Below are 20,635 nucleotides of genomic sequence, written 5' to 3'. Positions count from 1 at the left end.
CCACCTAATCTTTTTTCATGACTTTTTTTCTTTTGTTTTTTTTTTATTTTTGCTCAACTAAGCCCTATCATGAGCTCTTTATTGGACATTTCTAAGAATTTCTAAATCATCAGTGAGGTCTGTTATACACTTATTAGGCTTTTGGTGCCCCACCAGCGTCTGTACTGTTGTAACTATAGTCTGCTTTGATCTCAGTCTTATGAAACAAATACAACTTCATGGACCACCATTGGTCAAACGTATAGATATCTTTTACTTCTTCGTTTTACTGAAAGAGTGGTCATCAGTGATCGGTAAAAATCGGCTTCAGTAAACGTGATTATGATAGAAAGACTACAAGTAGTATATAGTACAGGACTACAGGGGGAGAAGAGCTCTGGCCTTCAAAAATTAAATGCAAATGGACTTATGTATCCGGAATAGTTATTTGTTATGGACTATTTAGAAGTTTTACTACTATAAGCGGACTTGATATGATCAACTGGTGGTACAAAGACACTACAAAGATAATCCTAGCAAGATATACTTTGCAGCATATTTTTTTTCATTCCTATTGAAAGGCAATAGATAACAAATATATGTAATGGGAGGAGTACAAGAGGACCGCTTCCTGATTTCTTTCTACAAACGTAAACAGGAAAGAAAAACAGACAAGAAAAGAAAACAATGCATGATGATAAAAGTGATTTTCCTAGCTAGGTGCCTGCCTGTTAAAGATGGGGCAACCTTTTAGAGCAGAGACAAAAGGTGGATTGTTATTGTAGGTTTATGTTCACAAGTTCTGGTGAAAGGTTGTTTGTTCCCCTGAATCCAGATTATCAAAAGAACTGCCTAAGTAGATTCTATTAGTATATCCAACTTTCTACAACTCCGGTTAAAATAGGCTATTCTGAAAGAACAACAAGCTCAAGCCAAACATCTCTGGTGAATAACTTATTCGAGATTTAAGACAAGATATGTTTTTATATTTGAGAACTTCATTGTAAGCACACGAGTTTTGAGAACTTGTTAAAAGCCTGCCGACCACACTCATGTTTTTTGATGACTCTGTGTAGCAGGTTGAATTCTTAACAAAATAAGACTGTCTCTAGTTACTTCAGTAAAAGGATGGTGCTCTAGCTCAGGATAAGGGAGTTGTCAAGGTTGAATAGTAGTCAAGGGAGCACGGAGAAGAAACATCCTAAATCTGTGAGATTGGGGAATATGTTACCATCACCTAATCTTAAACATATTTTAATTAATAGCTAAGTGAATATAATTTCTTCGTGGACTGAAAATGGACTGAAACCTAAAACTAGAGCATAAAAACAAAACAACTAAAGAAAACACCAGCGGCAACAAATCAGTAGTTCTAGAGAAGAACCGAAAAGATGTAGCATCTGAAAATATATGTAGGTACAATCCAGAATTTAAAGATCGAAATAAGAGAAGAAGATCTGAAACCTGGCCTTATCCATATCCTTGCCGGCTCCCAAACAAAGCAACCGAACAAGATCCTCAGGTAGAGGCGAAGCTCGATTGAGGCTTGAGGGGAGGTCGGTTAGCGCCGGAGAGGAGGGAGGAGGAGAAGACACCTCAGGCGGAGGCCGAGCTTGCACCGAAGAGGAGGGAGGAGGAGAATCGATCGGGCTAGGGCTCCGGAGAGGAGATCGATCGGATCGGTAGCTGGGTGCTGGAGAGGAGAGAAAGGGAGCTAGGGCTTAAAAAATGAGGGCTATAGAATGATCGAGTACTAGGTAAAGTGGGGAGGTAGCCTCCGACGATGCTTATAAGCATCGTCTTTGGGGTTGCCTTACGACGCTTATAAGCATCATCCTTGGTCCGGCTCAGTTTGGACTCTGACGACGCTTTTAAGCGTCATGTAATCCCTTCCCTTCTATTGCATTTGGCCTCCGATGATCCTTTTAGGCATCGTACTTTGCACGACGCTTAAAAGCGTCGTCGTAGTTTCATATCGGCTGATGCTACTAAAAAGTGTCGACAAATTTTGGCGTAGAGCCAAAATTTCCGACACTTCTACCTAACGTCGGCATGTAAATGTCGGCATAGGCTTCTTCTATTGTAGTGATCGATCCTTGATAGCATCCTATGTGCCAATAAGATTAATTGCCAATGGTATTGTTTGCAAGTTAGACTTTCCAAAGCCTTTGATAGAATTGTTCACAACTATTTAATTAAAGTCCTTTTTGTTATATTTTTTCCATCAAAATTGATGCTTCTAAGGTGCAAACTTTCTTCTAAGGTGCAAAATCGCAGTGAATGTCAATGGAGAGTTGGGAGATTGGATCCTTTGCAGGTGTGGGCTCCGATAGGGCAAACCTCTTTTACCTTCCTATTTATTCTAGCGGTAGATCCTCTTTGCAAATTGTTTGACAAAGATGCCTTAGCCAAAATCTTTGAAGTAACAAAGTAACAAAAGAATAATTGGTGGCTATGAAGATTATCCTTTACTGTTTTACATTGATAACAGGCCTCTCAATTAACCATCAGAAGAGTTTTGTTTGTCCTATGGGCTGCAATAGTTTGCATGGAGAAATTTATGCTAAGTTGCTGAATTGCTCCTATTCTCAATTACCTCTTTATTACTTAAGGTTACCACTCTGTGGGGGAAAACCGTCTAAGTCAAATTGAACCTCCTTATTGCAGAAGATAGAAGCTACACTGACTACATGGAAAAACAAGTATCTTTCATTTGGAGGTCGCCTCACTTTGGTCAATGCAGCACATATGGCTCTTTCTATTCACTATATGTCTATTTTCAAGCTCCTCTAAATAGGTAATCTTGAGATTGGATAGGTACAGGAGATCTTTTCTGTGGAACGGTGCATCCAAGTGCAATGGGATCAATTACAAAGTTAATTGGAAAACCGCATGCCTTCAAAAGAAGGAAGAGGGACTTGGTGTAGAAGATCTTAGTTAATTTAATACTGCTCTCTTAGCCAAATGAGGATGGAGGTTTCTTCCCAATGACAAAGGTATGTGGACGAAGCATGTATAATTTTCCTTTCACAAAAAGATTATTAAACTGTTCATGAATTGGAAGTCCACCCATAGATGTTCAGAGTCTTCAGTAGGATGTCATTGGTGCGCTACCGGCTTTTTAGAATAGGGTTCAGGTCAAGATTGGAAATGGATGCATGTGACACTATCTTGTGGAAAGACGAGGGTTTGTGATGTACCACTTCAAACACTTTTCTTATTGCTCTCTGAGTTGAGCAGGAAGAAGAATGGTATGGTTGCAGATTTTTTAATTTTCACTACAAAATCAAGGACTTGGAGAATCAGTTTGCCTGTGTCATCCTTCACCAGATGTTCAGAATGAATTAATAAACCATATCAACGTCCTCTTGTCAATGGTTCTCCTAACCAAGACAATGACCAACTGATTTGGAAGTTGAATAGCAAGGGAACCTCTGACATGGCTTCCCTTCATCATTTCCTTATCACAAGAGGTGTCAAATGTTATTAATAATGGCACCCTGTTATATTACAAATAATAATAGAGAAAAAGATAAGAGCTGATATAGCGCTTTATATACTGTTATTAATAATTTGTCACAACATAAATAATAACCATTATTTTTCACCTATATATTTTTTGAATAAAAATCTTTGTTTCGATATTTTATGCAAATTTTTCATGAAATTTTTCTCCAAAGTAATTGCACAATCCAACCAAAAATATATCCATGAAAAGCCAATGAGAAGATGACGTCGTGGCTTTCACGTCATTACTCGTTATTTTTCATCATTTATTGCAATAATGATTATATTTAATATAAAAATTTAAAACGCTACTTTTGAGACAAATAATGGTCGTCATTGTCATTTATAAAAGTCAGTTTGAAAGAACATAATACGGTACTTTATTTTTTTTCTGAAACGATATTTTTTTTTTTTGAAACGTAACACGGTACTGGAAGGGAGGCAAAGTGGATTGCACAGTCCAACCAAAAATATATCCATGAAAAGTCAGTGAGAAGACCACGTCGTGGCCTTCTTGTCATTGCTCGTTATTTTTCATCATTCATTACAACAATGACTATATTTAATATGAAAATATAAAACGTTTACTTTTGAGGCAAATAATGGCCGTCATTGCTTTTTATAAACGTCGGTTTACGGTACTTTATTTTTTTTGCTGAAACATAATATGGCACCTTTCTTTTTTTAAAAAAGAAATGTAACACGGTACTGGAAGGGAGATAAAATGATCGCACAATCCGACCAAAAATATATCCATGAAAAATCAATGAGAAGATGACATCGTGGCTTTCTTGTCATTGCTAGTTATTTTTCATTATTCATTACAACAATGAATATGAAAATTTAAAACGCTACTTTTGAGATAAATAATGGTCATCATTGCTTTTTATAAACATGGATTTGAAAGAACATAACACAGTATTTTTTTTTTTTTTCGCTGAAACATAATACGGGTTTTTTTTTTTTTCTGAACTGGAAGGGAGACAAAGTGATTACACAATCCAACCAAAAATATTCCATAAAAAGTCAATGAGAATACGACGACCTGGCTTTCTCGACATTGCTCGTTATTTTCCATCATTCATTGCAACAATGACTATCGAGCTTATAATGCCGAGTCTCACGCGCAGGACCGCCTGCACGCTGATGCCATCACGGACAGGAGGACCACGGCAAACACTAGCAACCGGTATACGACAGTGGTTAGCCAGTTTACGGACCCGTGAGGAGGGCATTAGAGCTACTTGCACAGCACTTCAGATCTGGCTGGCAAGGAATGCCCGCACTCTCGGTGAGCGCAGGGTGTCTCCGAGGTTTGTGGCAGAGTTTGCTCGAGCACAGGCCTCGGAGATCAGACCCGCCTTTCACCCAGATCGACCTTTGACAGCTCGGGACACCTGGGGGTTCCCCCTCTGCTTCGGCAGCTCCTCAGTTGGTGTTCTTCACCTGGGAGCCCCCACCCCCGAGCTTCCTCAAGGTCAACTTTGGATGGATCGGTTCTGGATGGCGGCACGAGTGGCGGTGCAGGCTTTGTCATACGGGGCCCGCACTCCAGGTTGGTGGCCGCCGGTGGCTTGTCAGTTATTCGACACATCTGTTCCTGGAGCAGAGCTGCGAGCAGCCTGGGGCAGGCCTTCCGACATGCACGGATAGTATTGCGAGCCCAGCTCGATCATTTTGAGGGTGACTCGGCCCACTGTCGTCCGATGGATACAGAGGGGATTGAGGGGTGAGGGCTCAGACCACCCCTTGATTCGCGATATTGTGATGTTGTGTAAGGGGGGGCCTATCTTGGCCAAGCTATGTATTCAGGAAGGCCCAATGGGGCAGCCGATTGGGTGGCCTGCCCATGGCGGCCCACCACTCGGGGTATGCCCTGTGGTCGGGGGAGCGGAGCTGCCATTGGCACTCCGCGAGATTTTGTATTTTGATCTTATTGGGTGTATTCATATCCGTACTGTATGAAGCACCCGCTTCTTAGCAAAAAAAAAAAAAAAAAAAACACTAGCAACCGGTCCGATGACGATGTCCAAGGACTAATGCCAAAGCTGTGGCGCAGATCGGGGGCCCCCACTGAGTAACTTGGGGTACTGTTTTGATGGGCACATCATAAGACCACGCTGTGCCTAGATGTCAGAATAGTAGTACATCGGACCGCAGATTTTATGCATAACATCTTAAAATGCAGCCGGTCCCGAGCTGCTCGAGCCACAGTCACCATGGCAAGGATTGCAAATGCAGGCGAACAACAAGGTTCATGATCCACGTTATCCACGTGTCTGGTGCTGGATCGGCCGATGCTTAATTTATGATCTCAATAGTATCACCACAAGCCACCAACTACGTTTAAAAACCATGCGTCGTCGACATGCCACCAGGTTTCCAAAAGCATGCAGCTGTTTTTTTTTTTTTTTGGGTGAAAAAGCATGCAGCTTTGAGAAAGCAAATGGCCGTGGAAATGTTGGTGTCCTCTGCATGCAGCCAGGAACGCCACAACAACCTCACCTCGAGCAACCCGACTGGGTGGATTCCAACTTCTATGAGCCCTTTTGAATGTACGGCATCAAAGAAGCGAAACTTTAGCTGCTGAAGTGCAAGCAGATATATCTCTTTTTTTATAAAAAAAAGAAAAACTCACCTCGAGCAACCCGATCATCTGGATTCCAACTTCTCATGAGCCTTTTGAATGTGCGGCATGAAAGGAGAGAAACCTTTAGCTGCTGAAATGCAAGGCAATATATCTCCTTTTTTTTGAAAAAAAAAAAAAAAAAAAGTAAATGAAGGCAGTAAGGTACTTCCCACATAAATTTATTAATTAGTGAGTCTTTAGTACGGCCAGCACTCAGAATCCCACACCATACTCAGTCCAATTCATGGCAGCTGGGAAATTCCAAATACTTACACCAGCAAAAGCACCATGCAGCTATTAATTCAACGGTACAAATCTCCAAACTATTCTCCAACTCGTGGACAGCGAAGTGCTCTGAACCATTCAATTGAGACTTAACCTTCTTTCCGTGATTGCTCATCAACTGTGACTCCCAATACCTGCTGAAAGTGAAATAATTAATAAACAAACTCGTGATGCAAAAAAAAAAAAGGAGAATAAAAATGGAGGGAATGATTTTTAAAATTATTAAAGTAATTCAGGCGATTCCTCCTTCGGCCAATAATGTTTTGGCTTGGTCCAAAAATCTCCGCCACTTTCTAGTTCTTCCTTTAGTTTGGAATAACAAGTTGTTGTCTGAAAGGATTTAAATTATTTTCTCTAAAATTCGTGGATAGGAAAATGAAAGATCTAACACTAGCAAGAAACGTCAACATTGGTGAACAGCTTTGTTATCAAGGAAAACGAATAATAAAACTACCAAATTTCTTATGAAAGGAAGTTTCCCTAATGATGACTCTAGGTCACTAGTCATGAGTGATGTTTTATATCCTAATTAATTCATGAGTGCAGATATGACTGGGCTCTGCATGCATACAGTCATATCCAAAAGCTGTAAATTTAACCATAGTGCCTTATATGTAGCTCCGCTTTTGTTAACAGAAAAGGAAGCATGTTGAATCTACCAAAAAAGCAATCAATTATAGTTCACAGAAAATCATGGGAATAACTTGTGCGGTTCAAAAATATATACGAGGAAAAAATATGGGACTTGAGGCTTCAGAACGTTTCGTCATCTCTTCCCTTCTGCTTACCATGCCTTGCTTCACTTTCAGAACTTGGTTCTGACTCCGACCCCAGACTCTGAACCCAACTCAGAGCCTGAGCCACTCGAATCGACCTTCGGAGCTCTCAGATTCTCTCATCTGAATCCGACACAGGTTTCTGCTGCTGCTGCATGATGGAGGCGAGGGCATACTTTGAGGCATATTTTTCAAATATTCTCTCAATTCTCTGTAATGGCCACCAGTCCGATTGATGGTGAAAAATTGATGGAAACAATCTTGTGTTGTTTGGATTATCTTAGGGGAAAATAGACTCAAATGAATCTTTGCATGGTGGGACCATTTAGACGTTCATTTAGCAATCGGAATGCCAAGATGCCTCCAACAATTCCTGCATTTAAAATTACCATGTACTTTTAAATTTAGGAGCATCAAAAACATAATGAAGAAATGGAATTCCACTAACCCTGAATATATACCTGGAAGAAAATTTTTTATGAAAATTCGTGAAGATGAAGTTGTGTCCTCCTCCATCAAGCGTATATAAGCTAGAACATGCCAAGGGAAGTGCATGGGTTCCAAGTAAATGGGTGAAGAACTTAGCCACATCACGTAGTTTATTAGTTTTCAAGTCGATGTTGATCATGGAATACTGTTGCACAAAGCATTTCTCAAAGTTTTCCTGGTAGACTTTATTGATCATGCAAAACCTCTGCCCTAGAAGCCCATAATAGCGAAGGTATGTTCTCTCTTGGGCTGCAACACTCTGCCAGCATTATGCATAATTCCATCTTATAGTGCAAACAAAAGATAGTGCGATGAATAAAGAAGGGGGTTGCAAGTTGGCTAATTCATTTTATTGCTTAGAAAACAACAAAATATCTGACGAACATACAGTGGGAACATTAAAAAGCATGCAAATAGCAAAGGGACAGATATTTCTCTCCAAAAAACAAAGCAAAAAAATATAGACAGATTCCAGATCAGACTTGGAATAATAATCATTAATATAAACCTTAACTTTAATAGGTTTCTATGAATACTCTTGTGAACTGGAAATCCAAAACACCAATTGCTATGGGAATACGGATATAATTGAACCTATGCCTGTTGAACAGTCTCAAACTTAACCTGTCTTTCTTTGATAACAACTGATCTGATCTCTACGGGCCCCCCCATTGAATGAAATTCAATGCAGTTCATAGAGACCCATACCATCAGCCATAGGATCCCCAAGTGACCAGATCATAGAAATTTAGAAACCTTTTACAGCATTTCTTCCAAATTCCTATTGCCCATAACTCCATTAATGTTGAGTTTTTCAGATTCTTTTTCGCTACCGCTTGATCAGATCACGTAGGTCCCTTATCCTTTCCGAACCTTCTGAGCCAGCACTTATTTATACTCTATCTAGTTACCGGGGACAGCATATAATCTTAAAGCTGAAACTTCTTATTTATCCATCCCTACCCATTGCCCCACGCAACAAAGGATTCTCATCTAATGCAAAACATAACACAGGCAACAAACCCAATGGTATAAACAGAAGATAAAAGAGAGAACGGAAGTGTAACTAAGAGGAAGGAGAATATAGTTTGTGGAGTTTTGCACAAAAATCAAGATAAAACTAGAGAAATGCATCTCAGTATAAAGATGATATATTTTCTCAGTCAACAGAAAGTCTAGCACAACTTTGCCACCACAGGTTTGCTCCTGAGAGAACAACAAACACCATAATAATTCATCACTGCTTTTAAAGCATAAGGCTTAGTTACATGCTTTAGATCCAGCCCTTGAATATCACAACCCAATGGTGCATGTTATCCAAGCAATTTGCACCAGAAATTTTTTATTGCTGCTACATATACTAAAAAGATGCATATGCGTATAAGCAGACCAAATAGATAAGGCTTGCAAGTGAACTCCCTCCCAAAATATATAACATGGTGCTTGTTGCCTTGACTACATGCTCAAAGATTCCACTTGTCAATATACATTATATCGTACCATATGACATGTTGTATGTCAGAAGGTTGCGAGCACGTTGAGTGGGTGCATACTTTGTACAAGCTGCATATAGATGGATATTGGTTCAGATCTACCTGTGTCATAGTGAATCACAGCAACATACTACGGCAATTATTACAGCACAAAACAGTCTATCAAATAAGATTTACAGTTATGGATTTTTTGGACATCCCATAATTATGTTTTAATTTCACATATAACATTAACTATTAATCATGGTTTTAAACAATGGTGTTATAACTGTTATATAACGGCCGTATAATAGGTTTGGGCCACCCAACATTACATTATTGAGGTAAATAACATGGAAACATATAAAGGCTGTTATTTCTGTTATTTCCCATTAATTCCCATAAAAACGAACCATTCTAACATAATTAACAGCCATTTTTTGCGATTGTACAGTCAAAAATATTATTTTTATCTAATGACAAGTGAAGGGAAAGATAATGCCGTTATTTTTTTATTATTTCTCATTATAACACCATTACAGTAGCCTCTATTTCAGTGAATATTTCAATATTAAAATTTGAAAAGTTGCTTTTTGAGACAAATATAACCACAATAATGGTCAATAATGTTTAGGTGGTGGTCTGTTATAATGGGATAATGCATTGTTTAAAACCTAGTTATTAAATTTCTGGTTACAGATATTAGTGTTACTAGTCAAAATTAATAATTTTCACCATGAAATTTTGTCTCTGTTTCAATCTCTTGGATTATTTAATCCATAATACATTAGTTTCTGGATTGATTTCTTTGCATATGTGATATACAGGTTCGTGATGTGTTCATCAGGAAAAAATGCATGTTCCACGTTTCATTTTGACTTAAAACACTACATAGAAGAGTCAAAGTTCTAGTCTGAATATCCAAAAGATTTATTTTTCCTGTAGGAAAAAAATAGAAGTAGCACAAGGACAGGAAAAAAAAAGCAATTAGATATTAAAAGCTCTACTCATATCTTTACATGAAGCGGCACCCAGAGCACTGAAATGACAAAATAGGCTTCCACCACAACTCTATATCTTTTATCCAAAGTTCTCGTACCGGCATCGGACCCCGTACCGATGCCACACTAGCATAGCATCGGTACGGTACAGTATTAAATTTTTTTGGTATACCGAGGATCGGTACGTCTGGTACCATCTGATATGGTACAACATACCATGCTTTTATCGATATCTCTACAACTTTAAAGCATATATTTTTCTTGCCCTATGAAGCAGATACTCCAATCTGACTTTGCATGTGGCAGGCTGAGTAAATCTCTGTTACAATCTCAGACATCTACAAATTTGCTCTCTTATATTTGCATCTATACTACTATATGGTGGCAGAAGGCCTTCCTCTTTGTCTGTTCACTTGGATGCATGGTACTTCCTATTAGAGGTGTTAGAATGTTCAAAAGGGTAAAGACAAAAGGCAACCGCTTGAAGCCCACTTCTTCTGCTTGGTTAGTACCCCTTGGACTCATATGTTGTTATGCTTATCTATATTTTGTTCTAGAGTGATCCAATGAGAAAAGACAAGGAATCCTGGCAGTCAAGGCTGTTTTTGAAATTTCTTCTTCTAGTGACAAGAAAAGGTGGTGAGCAGGGTCAGCGGAACCGTCCCTAGCGCTCCGATTCGGAGCATCCCGAGCCGTACCAGCGGCGGACCGGAACGGTTCCGATAACGAAACTGAGACGCCGTCACTGGAGGGGAAGAAGGAGAAGGAAACAAAAGAAAAGAGAGCGAGCCAAGGGGGGAGAGAGGAAAGAAACAGGGGACCCGGCCGCGGCCTCCGCCTCCTGTCGGGCGCCGGCCTCCTCTTTCTCTCCCTCTCCCCTTCTCTCTCTCTGTCCTCTCTCCCATAGTCTGCGTTCGCCCTCTCCTATGTCGGTACAGGCTCGGCATGGCGGGTGCGGGCCCGTACTAACTCGTGCCGCCGGACAAACGGTATGATGCCCAGTACTAACATAGCAAACCGTGGTGGAGAGCATGGCCCACAAAGAAGAATGCTTTTTTCCATGTCTTACTTAAAATAGCCAAGCCAAAAAACAACGAAAAACAAAGATTATGGTGATCCAGTAAGATTATGGTGATACATTCATTACACAAAATCATTACTCGGTTTTTGATTGGGTCAGTGAAGGTAAGTTTTCTTGAGGTACTCTAGCAATTTAAAGAAAACTTGGTGGTACTAATTGTTTTGATATTATATTCAAGTATCATGTCTCATAGGGTGAGATCAATATTTGCAATAGCATTCCCTTAGCTAGCTTCTTCACCTAGCTTGGCAAACAAGAAGCAATATCAAAGTCTTTTTCCCTATCTTGAAATAAGTTTTTGTGTCATGATTTTAGCTATTTATATATTATACTTGATCATCTAAACAATCATGTTAGTAAATTTCAGTTATGAAAAAAGGAATAAAATAAAGTCATACTGTTTTCTAACTTCTGATCAGAACTATCCTTATTCTATCAAAAAAAATCATTTTGCAAGATCTTAACCATCCAGAGATAGGCAAGGAGGTTCATGTTAGACTAAATTTTTACACAATTTCAGCTTAATTGAAATTTGGATAAAGCAGTAACTCGAACTGAACCTTGGATCTACTTCTTTTTGGGTTGGAACCAATAGAGATAAGTCTTGGGAGTAAGCCTTATGCCTGCCAAACACTTCTAGAAACAGGAGTGCAGAATGGTTATTCCAACTAAAGGCTAGCATTATTATTCATTGGATAAAGCCCTCATTTATTCTTCTCTCTGTTTTTGTAGATAATAGGATTAAGGTAAAAGTACATGTAGTGCCATGTGGTTCATATCAAGTAGTGTTGAACAATTTTTGGCAAGATACAGACCACACGTCTGAGTATTATGTTCTGATATTTTGTCAAGATTTATTTTCCTTAATTGTAACTAGTTATAGAGCAAATGATAATGCACGTGTATTGAAAAGAAATAAATAAATTTACAAGTTATATAAATGAAAAATTTCAATAACACGGTCTAAAAGACCTGGGAAAACACCTGATGTTTGAATATTGAGCCACCTCCGAATAAAAGAGAGATGCATCCATTGGGTTACAAGCTTAAAAAATTCCTGCAAAATAATCAAATGATTTAAAATTACAAAATCTTCATCCTTTTAATCTACATTTTCACCTACAAATTTTAACCTGTTCTATTAAATGATGCGTGAACATGTCATAAAAGAAACTGCTTAGACTTCTGTAGATAAGTTAAGACGCAATACATTAAGTATGCTAAATCCAATAATGAAGTAAATCCTTCCCTTATCAATTTATTAAAAAATCAACCTCGAACCAAATTGTACATCTAATTCATGAATTAAACATGGATCTTGGAATGAGAACATATTTCTTCAATCATACTAGCAAGCCACTTTATAGGTTCTGTTAACTTGATCATTGACCAAGGTTATTATTTCAAACTCTTTTTAGTTATGAACATTTAGCCTTTAAAATAGCAAGAGAGGATTTATTTTGGAGGGGGTTCGTAAGAAGCTAGATTATGATTTAAACTCCATGAATTTTGATTGTTATAATGAGTGACATATTGCCTATTTATGATTATAAAACACTTGAGCATTGCAAGAGCCGTCATGTAAAACTTGGTATAACATCTTAAGCAAGGTTTCTACAATGATGATTTGCTCTAACAACACTCACCCCAAAATCTTCCATGTATTCATGACTATTACAAACTTTGTTAAGTTGTTATTTTGATACCTTCTTTTCCTTTAAGAACACAGATGATCTAAATTTGAGAGCAAGGTGCTAACAAATATTGATAACGCCCCAACAATGGCTCCATTCCAAAATGTTTTTTCTCCTTTATAACAGAAATAATAGTCATTCTTGTTCATTTGATGCCTTAGATTGGATTTGTTGGCAACAAAAAAAGTTCTTAGATTAACTGCTATTTTTATATTCAAGAAATAAATATGATGATGATAAAATAACATGATCATTTAATCATGTCATTATTCACAGAACAAATGTTAATAAAATTGGCATAAAAATTTATATTTAAAAAAAAGTATTCTAAGTAGATGCACTTGATAATATCAAATGTTATGAACAAGTAACCTCAACGACATTAGGAAGGTCGTGATTTGTTCCGATAGAAATTAATTTAAACATCATCCCGATGCACCTCAATAAGCAATTTTTAAAATCTTTCTTTCCTTTCCTTCTAAACTTTAATCAAATTCTTTGACATAGCTAGAGGTGGGATTATCATTTTAGGTTCCTGACTTCATAGAAGAATATATATGTCATAAATGAATATTATCTCAGATCTCTCTCTTGGTTTATTGGTGAGTTTTAAATTGAATTTCATTTTTATGAGAATCAATTCTTTGGTGGGAATTTGAATTGAGTTCGACCCTCTAAAGTCCAAAGTCCTTAGTCCTTACGGTATTTTGAAAGTCGGTAAATGTACTTGCAGGCATACTTGATTCGAGTGGAGATATTTTTAAGCAGAGATATTTTTAAAGTTGCCAAGCTATTTAGGATTTGTTAGGTGTCTAATGCATAGATTTTTTTTTTTTGGTGGAAGTAAAATAGCCGATAGGGGTATCCTAAGAAAAAAGACACCCAAGAGTTTGAAGTTAATTAATCCGTGAAAAAGTCAAAGACAATGAAGGTATTCTGGGATAGGGTATTTAAGATGGGGACACACTTATATAGTTTTTAGATATTCTGATATCAAGTACGAAGTTCTTGATACATAAAGTTTCTGGAGGCCTTCATCAAGTACTATAATTCATTTCAAAGAGAATCTATAATCTATGATACATTTTTTCTGAATTAAAAAATAGTTTGAAAGTATAAAGCATGCTTATTCATCTAAATACATTTATCCAATATCATCCAAGTTACAGGGGGCAGGCATCCTGACCATATATTTATTGAAATCGCTTGGCCTGGCAAATCAGCATTAATAACATCATCAAATAATATCACAATATGCTATTTTTAAAGTAGGTTTAACATGTTTCTATTTTGCTTTAAATGGCAAGTAGTGCATAAATCATTCCTTCCCTCCAACAAGTTTTTTGTTTTTGCAAAATACTTTTTTACTCTCCATTAGCTGTTACAAAAATTAAATTGTCCCATATAGCCCCTTATAAAGGATTATATTGTTCATATCATGTTCAAACTGTTTTTAACAATTATGAATCAACAAATCAAACTTCATTATCAACACCGAAGCAAGCAAGCACATTCTCCAAATGGTGATGTATAGGTTATTGCCAATCCAAATTCTAACATAGGGGTAAAGGATACAAGATGAAATGTATCAGAAATCAGACACCATTGGAAACCTTTAGCCATACAATACTGTAAAAAGTAAAAAGTAGCTATTGTTTTAATAGTAGATAAAAACATGATATACCATGAAACCAGTGACAGTATGGTATCAAATTCAAAAAGTCCATCCACCTACAGCAATTAAATTACTCATTCTGTGCTCAGAAATCATACAATGAAGTCACATAATGCAGCCAATGAAAGCATGATCACTTTTGACAAGCTTAAGTTCCAAAATTTAACAAATCCACTAGTAATCCTTAATATAGACTACTGCAAATAAATAGTGAAAATTTTATTACTTACCTATTGACCAGGCTCAAGTTTGATTTTTAACAACTTATGACCAGCCTCCTCAAAATCAACACTTGACATGATTGTGTGATAAATAGTTCTCCGTAAATTAACAAGATTTGTCTCGGTCTCATCTTTTATTTTCATTTTCTCTTCTTCCTCCTCTTCAGATTCTTCTTCGTCTTCATTGTCTGAGGCTACGTCAGACCCTTCTTCATCTCCAGAAGACTCCATCCCAAGGATATTTTTCTTAATATTCTCAAATGCCTTCTCATCATCCAGAAATTGTGGATTTGGCTTAAAAACATCTGTCAATTAAACAACATATAGGTAAAAACTTGCAATATATTAAGTGATGCTGCAAATTAGCAAAACATAAGTGAAAAGTTATAATTAATACACACCAAGATTGTCTCCAGGTCTATCTCATCTTCCAGGGATATCTCATGGGTAAATTACTCTTCTTGCTCCACAAGGTTGAATTCTGGGCGGATAGCAGGAAATCCCTGTATATTGATGTGAAACCATATAAAGTGATTAATTTAATTATACACTTTGACTCAAGTTATGTAGAGACATGCATGATTCAAGCAAACACCTACAGAAAGTTCAACCATACCTGGAATTTGGCTTTCCTTATTGCAAAAAGGCCCTCAATCAAGAATTGAACTCGTTTATCTATCTCTCCTTCATGAAGTATTCCCCGAAAACGTTCAAAAATACCTGCAAAGATCAAGAAGTAGGAAAGTTAGCATGAGAAATGTAGATGTATTGTTTGCAGTACTTGTTCTATCCAATACAACAACAAAGAATGCTCAATCAAATCACAATATGAACTTTTGTACAGCACAGCTAAGTGCAAATGGATGTTGCAGATGGTAATAATTAGGGATACATTCCTTAGATACAATGATTACAAAACTAAATATCCGTAGCATCAAGGTCCATAGACCGTATTGGTCAGGTACTCCTAATACATGGTACCAAGCCGAGCTGTACCAACTCTCGATACACAGTTATGTACCAGCTCAAAGTACCAGTACATTGTTTCTTGGCCTTTTTTGTTTATTTCAATTTTTGATTTTTAAGATTATTTTAAGATTTATGAATCTTTAAATAAGCATCAAACTCTGGAACCTTGAGAGCAATAGCTGCTTATCAAAAGTGGGAATTCGCGGAAAAGAGTTTTCAGATCTGAAACTCAGTGTTGCAGGGACTGAACATGATATTTGGATCTGGACATGTGTCCAAAGTCTAACTTGGCAAAAGAAGAAAAGAAAAGGAGATACAGGGATACATAGAAAGAAAATAATTATAACTAATATATTTTAAAATATTGTATAAAGAAAATATTTAAAAATATACATCCTAACTTTCAGATTAGCTTAAGAATTTTAGAATATGATACTTTACAAAGATAGTTTAATGCGTATATTCTACTGCATGGCATGCTTTTGATTAACTGCTGACTAAGTATAGTCAGATCACTGAAGCACACTACTTACACTTCAGGGTCAATTTACTACATCCCTATAGCTACTTTCTTCCCCAAGTTTCTTCAAGGTTATCTTTGAGAAATCCATGTAGGGGTTTCTGGCCTTGCTAGAGAAGGTGTCATCATTCAAAGTGACAAAGGGTAAATGGTTGCAGTGGGATTCCAACAGCATAGTACATCTGTTCCCTTTGCAGAACTACCAGCAGCATGGATGGACTTCATTATGCAGTAAAGGAGCTTAATGCTACCCATATATGATTTTAGGGTGACTCTGCTGCTGTTATTTCTTGGATCCTTTGAGGTCAAGCTACATATGAACATCTACCTCTTCAGAACAATATTTTTCATCTTACCCCAACATCTATATCCCTTCAAGTTATCATATAATTTCAAGAAGGCAAACTCAGCAGCAGAGTGGCTTCCACATGCAGGATCAAATGAAGATTAATCATTTAGGTTTCAGTCTGCTGGCTCCAGCATAGCATCTTAACAGGCAGATGCACTTGGTTGTATTTATATAAGGGAAAGTTAGGGGTGCTTAAACCTCCTTTTAAATACTTTGGGGAAAAAAAAAAGAAAAAAAATTATTTTTGACACTACTATAGTCGGTTGAACTCATTGTTAGAAGAGTCCAACTCCCTGCCAATTTCTAGAAGTTACATTTAAAAGAAAATTAATAAATATCCATGTCTGATGCATAGCCCATTCAACTATGCATCCAACACATATGAGAGTTTCCAAGTAAAACAGCTGAAACTTGAAAAGAGGATTGTCACCTCCATTTGAGCAGACATGAAAATAACTTCTATTGATGTAGCATAATCATTTTACATTGCTTTGGGCTGCTTCTTAAGCACACGTACTATGTACTTTTTCCCTCAAGCAGTAACATGTTTCAGATCCCCGAGTTATGGCATTGCGAGTTATAAACAGATTCTAGTGGTATCAAATGTCAAGAAAAACTTATTCAGGCAATGGTCCGACAATGGAGATCAAATGCTTAGCTTAAAAACTTTATCCATGATTGCTTATGGATATGAAATTGAAGATCAAATACCACAACCATAACCATCCAACCTTTTCGCAACTACTTGGGATTAGTCTTATGAATCCTCATTTGCCAAGTATTGTTATTTAGAGCCATCCATGATGCTACTCATAGCTTATCCATGTCCTTCCTCACAACCTCCATCAATATTATCATAGATTTCTAAGTTTTCTTATAACCTTCAACTTCCACACAAACTAAAGTACCTCCTCTTACTGGAGCCTCTTCAGATCTTCGTTGTACATGTCCAAAGCATTTCAATTAACTTTCCATCACTTTATCCTCAATTTGTGCAGCTCCTACAGCTTCTCTAAGATATTCATTTCTTAATCTATCCTCTATAGTTTTATAATACATCTATCTTAGCATTCTCATTTCTATTGCACTAAATTATTTTTTTGAACTCTCTTTATTGCCTAGCACTCCAAGCCATATAACATTCCCTTTAGTCTCCAAGATATGCATCAATCGCATAATACTTCAAATGCACCTCTCTACCTCATCCAACTGGCTCTGATTCTATTACCTATATCTTCATCTATCTCCTTATTATTTTGTATAATAGATGCAAAATAATAGAACCAATCACTCCATATCATCTCTTGTCTATCAATCTTAATCGAAATCTCATCTTCATTTCCATTCTCACCAAATCTACAACCCATGTATTGTCTTTGTGCTAGTGATTAGTAAGCCTTCATCATCTTCCGTAAGCCCAATTTAGCATTTAGTCTAGTTCTTTTTTCATCAATCAACATTATATTGTCTACAAATAAGATACACATAACACACGGTACATCTTCTTGTCTACCAGTAGAAAGTTCATCCTATTGTAATTGGAAATATAGTTGTTGTACTACAACCACTCCCAGTTGATAATGCACCACCATATATATCCTCGATCATTTCAATATACAGTTTATGTACACCCTTCTTAAAGCCCATGAAATTACTTTTCTCGATACCTTATCATAAGTTTTCTCTAAGCTAATAAAGACTGTAGGTAAACTTTTTCCCTAAGTAACATAGTTAGCAAGCCAAGTTAGCCCAATATCTCCCATGATTTTCCAAAACTTGATAAGTAATTTCATCTAGTCTTAATGCCACATCATTATGCATTCTTTTTAAAGCTATCTACAAGTTCACTCCTATAGAATGTATGTGTAGAACCTCAACTCCTCCCTAACTGTGCTTCCTCAACAAAGACTTTCTTTAGTAGAATCTCCATTTAACATCTTTTCAAAATAATGTCTCCATCTTTCTTTAGTTTCCTCATCTTTCACAAATATCATATCATCACTCTTAATGCATCTAACTAGATCAATATCTTTGGATTCCCCTCTTTGGCTCTAGCTATTTTATAAATTTTATTATCACCATCCTTTGAACTAAGCCTATGATATAGATTATCATTTGCTACATACTTAGCTTTATTTGCAAGCCACTTTGCATCTTTGTAATAAATATCACTCCTAATAAGATTTTAACAATGACATGAGACTCATTCCCCTCGAAGAGAGTTTTGTATCTGTCTGCATTATTTGAAAACTTTCTAAAGACAGTCTACTTAAGATTTCTGATTTGAAAATCAAAAGAAAAAACATATGTCAAAAAAGTTGGTAATCCAAAATTCCCAGTATAATAAGAATTATTTAGGTACCTTCAAATTTCACTCTCTAAGTAACTGTTAACAAATTAGAATTTGTTCTTTCGCATTATAAAAGAAGTATCTCCACATCAAGCTTTAGGAAGCTAGAAATAGGAGCAAGAACGAAATAAAAGATCCATCTAACTTTTTATTAGTAAAATTGGCTTTTTGTCAGATAACTTTTAAACTTAGACCACTTTCACAAGGGTATGTACTTACTTCCAGATGATACCTCTCTACCTTCTCCCTGAACATAACAACAACATATATATAATCATTTATTTGAATGTAATGAACAACAGCTAAATTATTGATTTCCACCAATTAAACAAACAGAAGAGCATAACCAAATTATCGAGCTAAAATACACCAAGCATGCATCAGCTAAATAAAGTTACCAATCTACACTAAAAACTAAATCCCACTCACCATGGAGACCTTGAGGGGAGAAGTCCTGAAGCAGCGCTCCACATTCTTTAAAAAAATTTACAGCCACCTGCACAAGAATGGAAGATGTAGACATTAGGACAGTTCAACCAAACTTCATATGATGAAAACACTTTTGAAAGAAAACTTTACCTCCACACTATCATCGCTAGGGTTTTCCAACAGCACTGTTAAAAGCTCTAATGCAATAATCTCAAGTGCTACTTGTTGATTCACAAGATGAGCTATAAATTTTGTTGCAGCAAGTAGTTGAGGTTGACATCAAAAATATTTATCACGTACATTAATACATCATTCTTTCCCAATCAAAAGACAACAGAAACTGAAAGGTTAGGAACACAAATGCAGACCTTGTCGTTCCGTTTATAAGCTCTCTTGAGCTGTAAGACAACCCTTTTCAATAGAAGTAAACCCACTCCTGGGAACTTGGTATTCACAACGGCAACTAACGCAGCAAAAACATCTGTGAATCCCGGCGACGCCATCTGCAATTTCATACATGACCTGCAGAACAGACCCCGCCCGCGAATTAGGTTTTCCGAGAAGAGCTCGGGGATTATATTCTTGATGTTGGTGGCGTTGACTTTGTTCACCAGCCCATTAATGCTCTTCCAAAGCGCATCCCAGCTGAGCCTCTGGTAGGCCTCGCTGCTCTTGTCCTGCACCTCACGCATCATCTGTGCCGTCCTGAACGGTGGGATATATATGCCACCAGTCGTTCCCGCAATGGAACCGGGTATCGGAGGTGGTGGTGGCAGCTTGTTTTCAACTTTCTTGGTCTCTTCCTCTCGTGGATGGCCTTCTTCAACATCTCTATCTCTATGTCTTCGATGCCATGCTTGGCTGTCATCATCATCGCAATCACCATGCCATATGTCAATGGTCCTCTCTCGCCTTCGAAGGCTTCTATCATCATCCGACTGGTGCTTCCTGCGATCCCGATCTCTGTCTCCGTTGTTGTCCCGCCGGCGAGGGCTATCATCGTCACGATACCTGTGGCGCCCTTCATCTCTTATCCTCTCTCGCCTCCAGGGGCTTTCCTCCTAGTCGGTCTTCGCTTCCTGTCCCTCTGCCTACCCCTATCGTCTCTACCATCCTCGTCGTCTTCTTCTCTACCGCGCCCCCTTCCGTCCGAGTATCCGACCGATGATTCCTCGTCTTCTGTCCCTCGTCGGCGTGCCCGGGGTGCCG

General features: G+C 37.6%; 1 protein-coding gene and 1 long non-coding RNA gene across 2 annotated transcripts; both read right to left on the bottom strand.

Annotated features, from left to right (window-relative positions):
* Positions 1-6,264: 6,264 nt before the first annotated feature.
* Positions 6,265-7,393, bottom strand: LOC120112707. Its single transcript, XR_005514321.1, has 2 exons — positions 7,189-7,393; positions 6,265-6,534 (listed from the first exon to the last, which is right to left on the bottom strand). It is a non-coding gene; the product is annotated as an uncharacterized LOC120112707 (long non-coding RNA).
* Positions 7,394-14,818: 7,425 nt separating this feature from the next.
* Positions 14,819-20,121, bottom strand: LOC120112778 (pre-mRNA-splicing factor cwc22-like). The gene is given in 6 exon segments (XM_039132663.1): positions 14,819-15,103; positions 15,211-15,312; positions 15,426-15,529; positions 19,427-19,493; positions 19,577-19,705; positions 19,795-20,121. Coding segments are annotated over 6 exon segments (1,014 nt in total).
* Positions 20,122-20,635: the final 514 nt, after the last annotated feature.

The sequence above is a fragment of the Phoenix dactylifera genome, chromosome 12, assembly GCF_009389715.1.
Source record: "Phoenix dactylifera cultivar Barhee BC4 chromosome 12, palm_55x_up_171113_PBpolish2nd_filt_p, whole genome shotgun sequence".
Taxonomy (NCBI): domain Eukaryota; kingdom Viridiplantae; phylum Streptophyta; class Magnoliopsida; order Arecales; family Arecaceae; genus Phoenix; species Phoenix dactylifera.
This window is presented reverse-complemented; position numbering and strand designations above follow the sequence as displayed.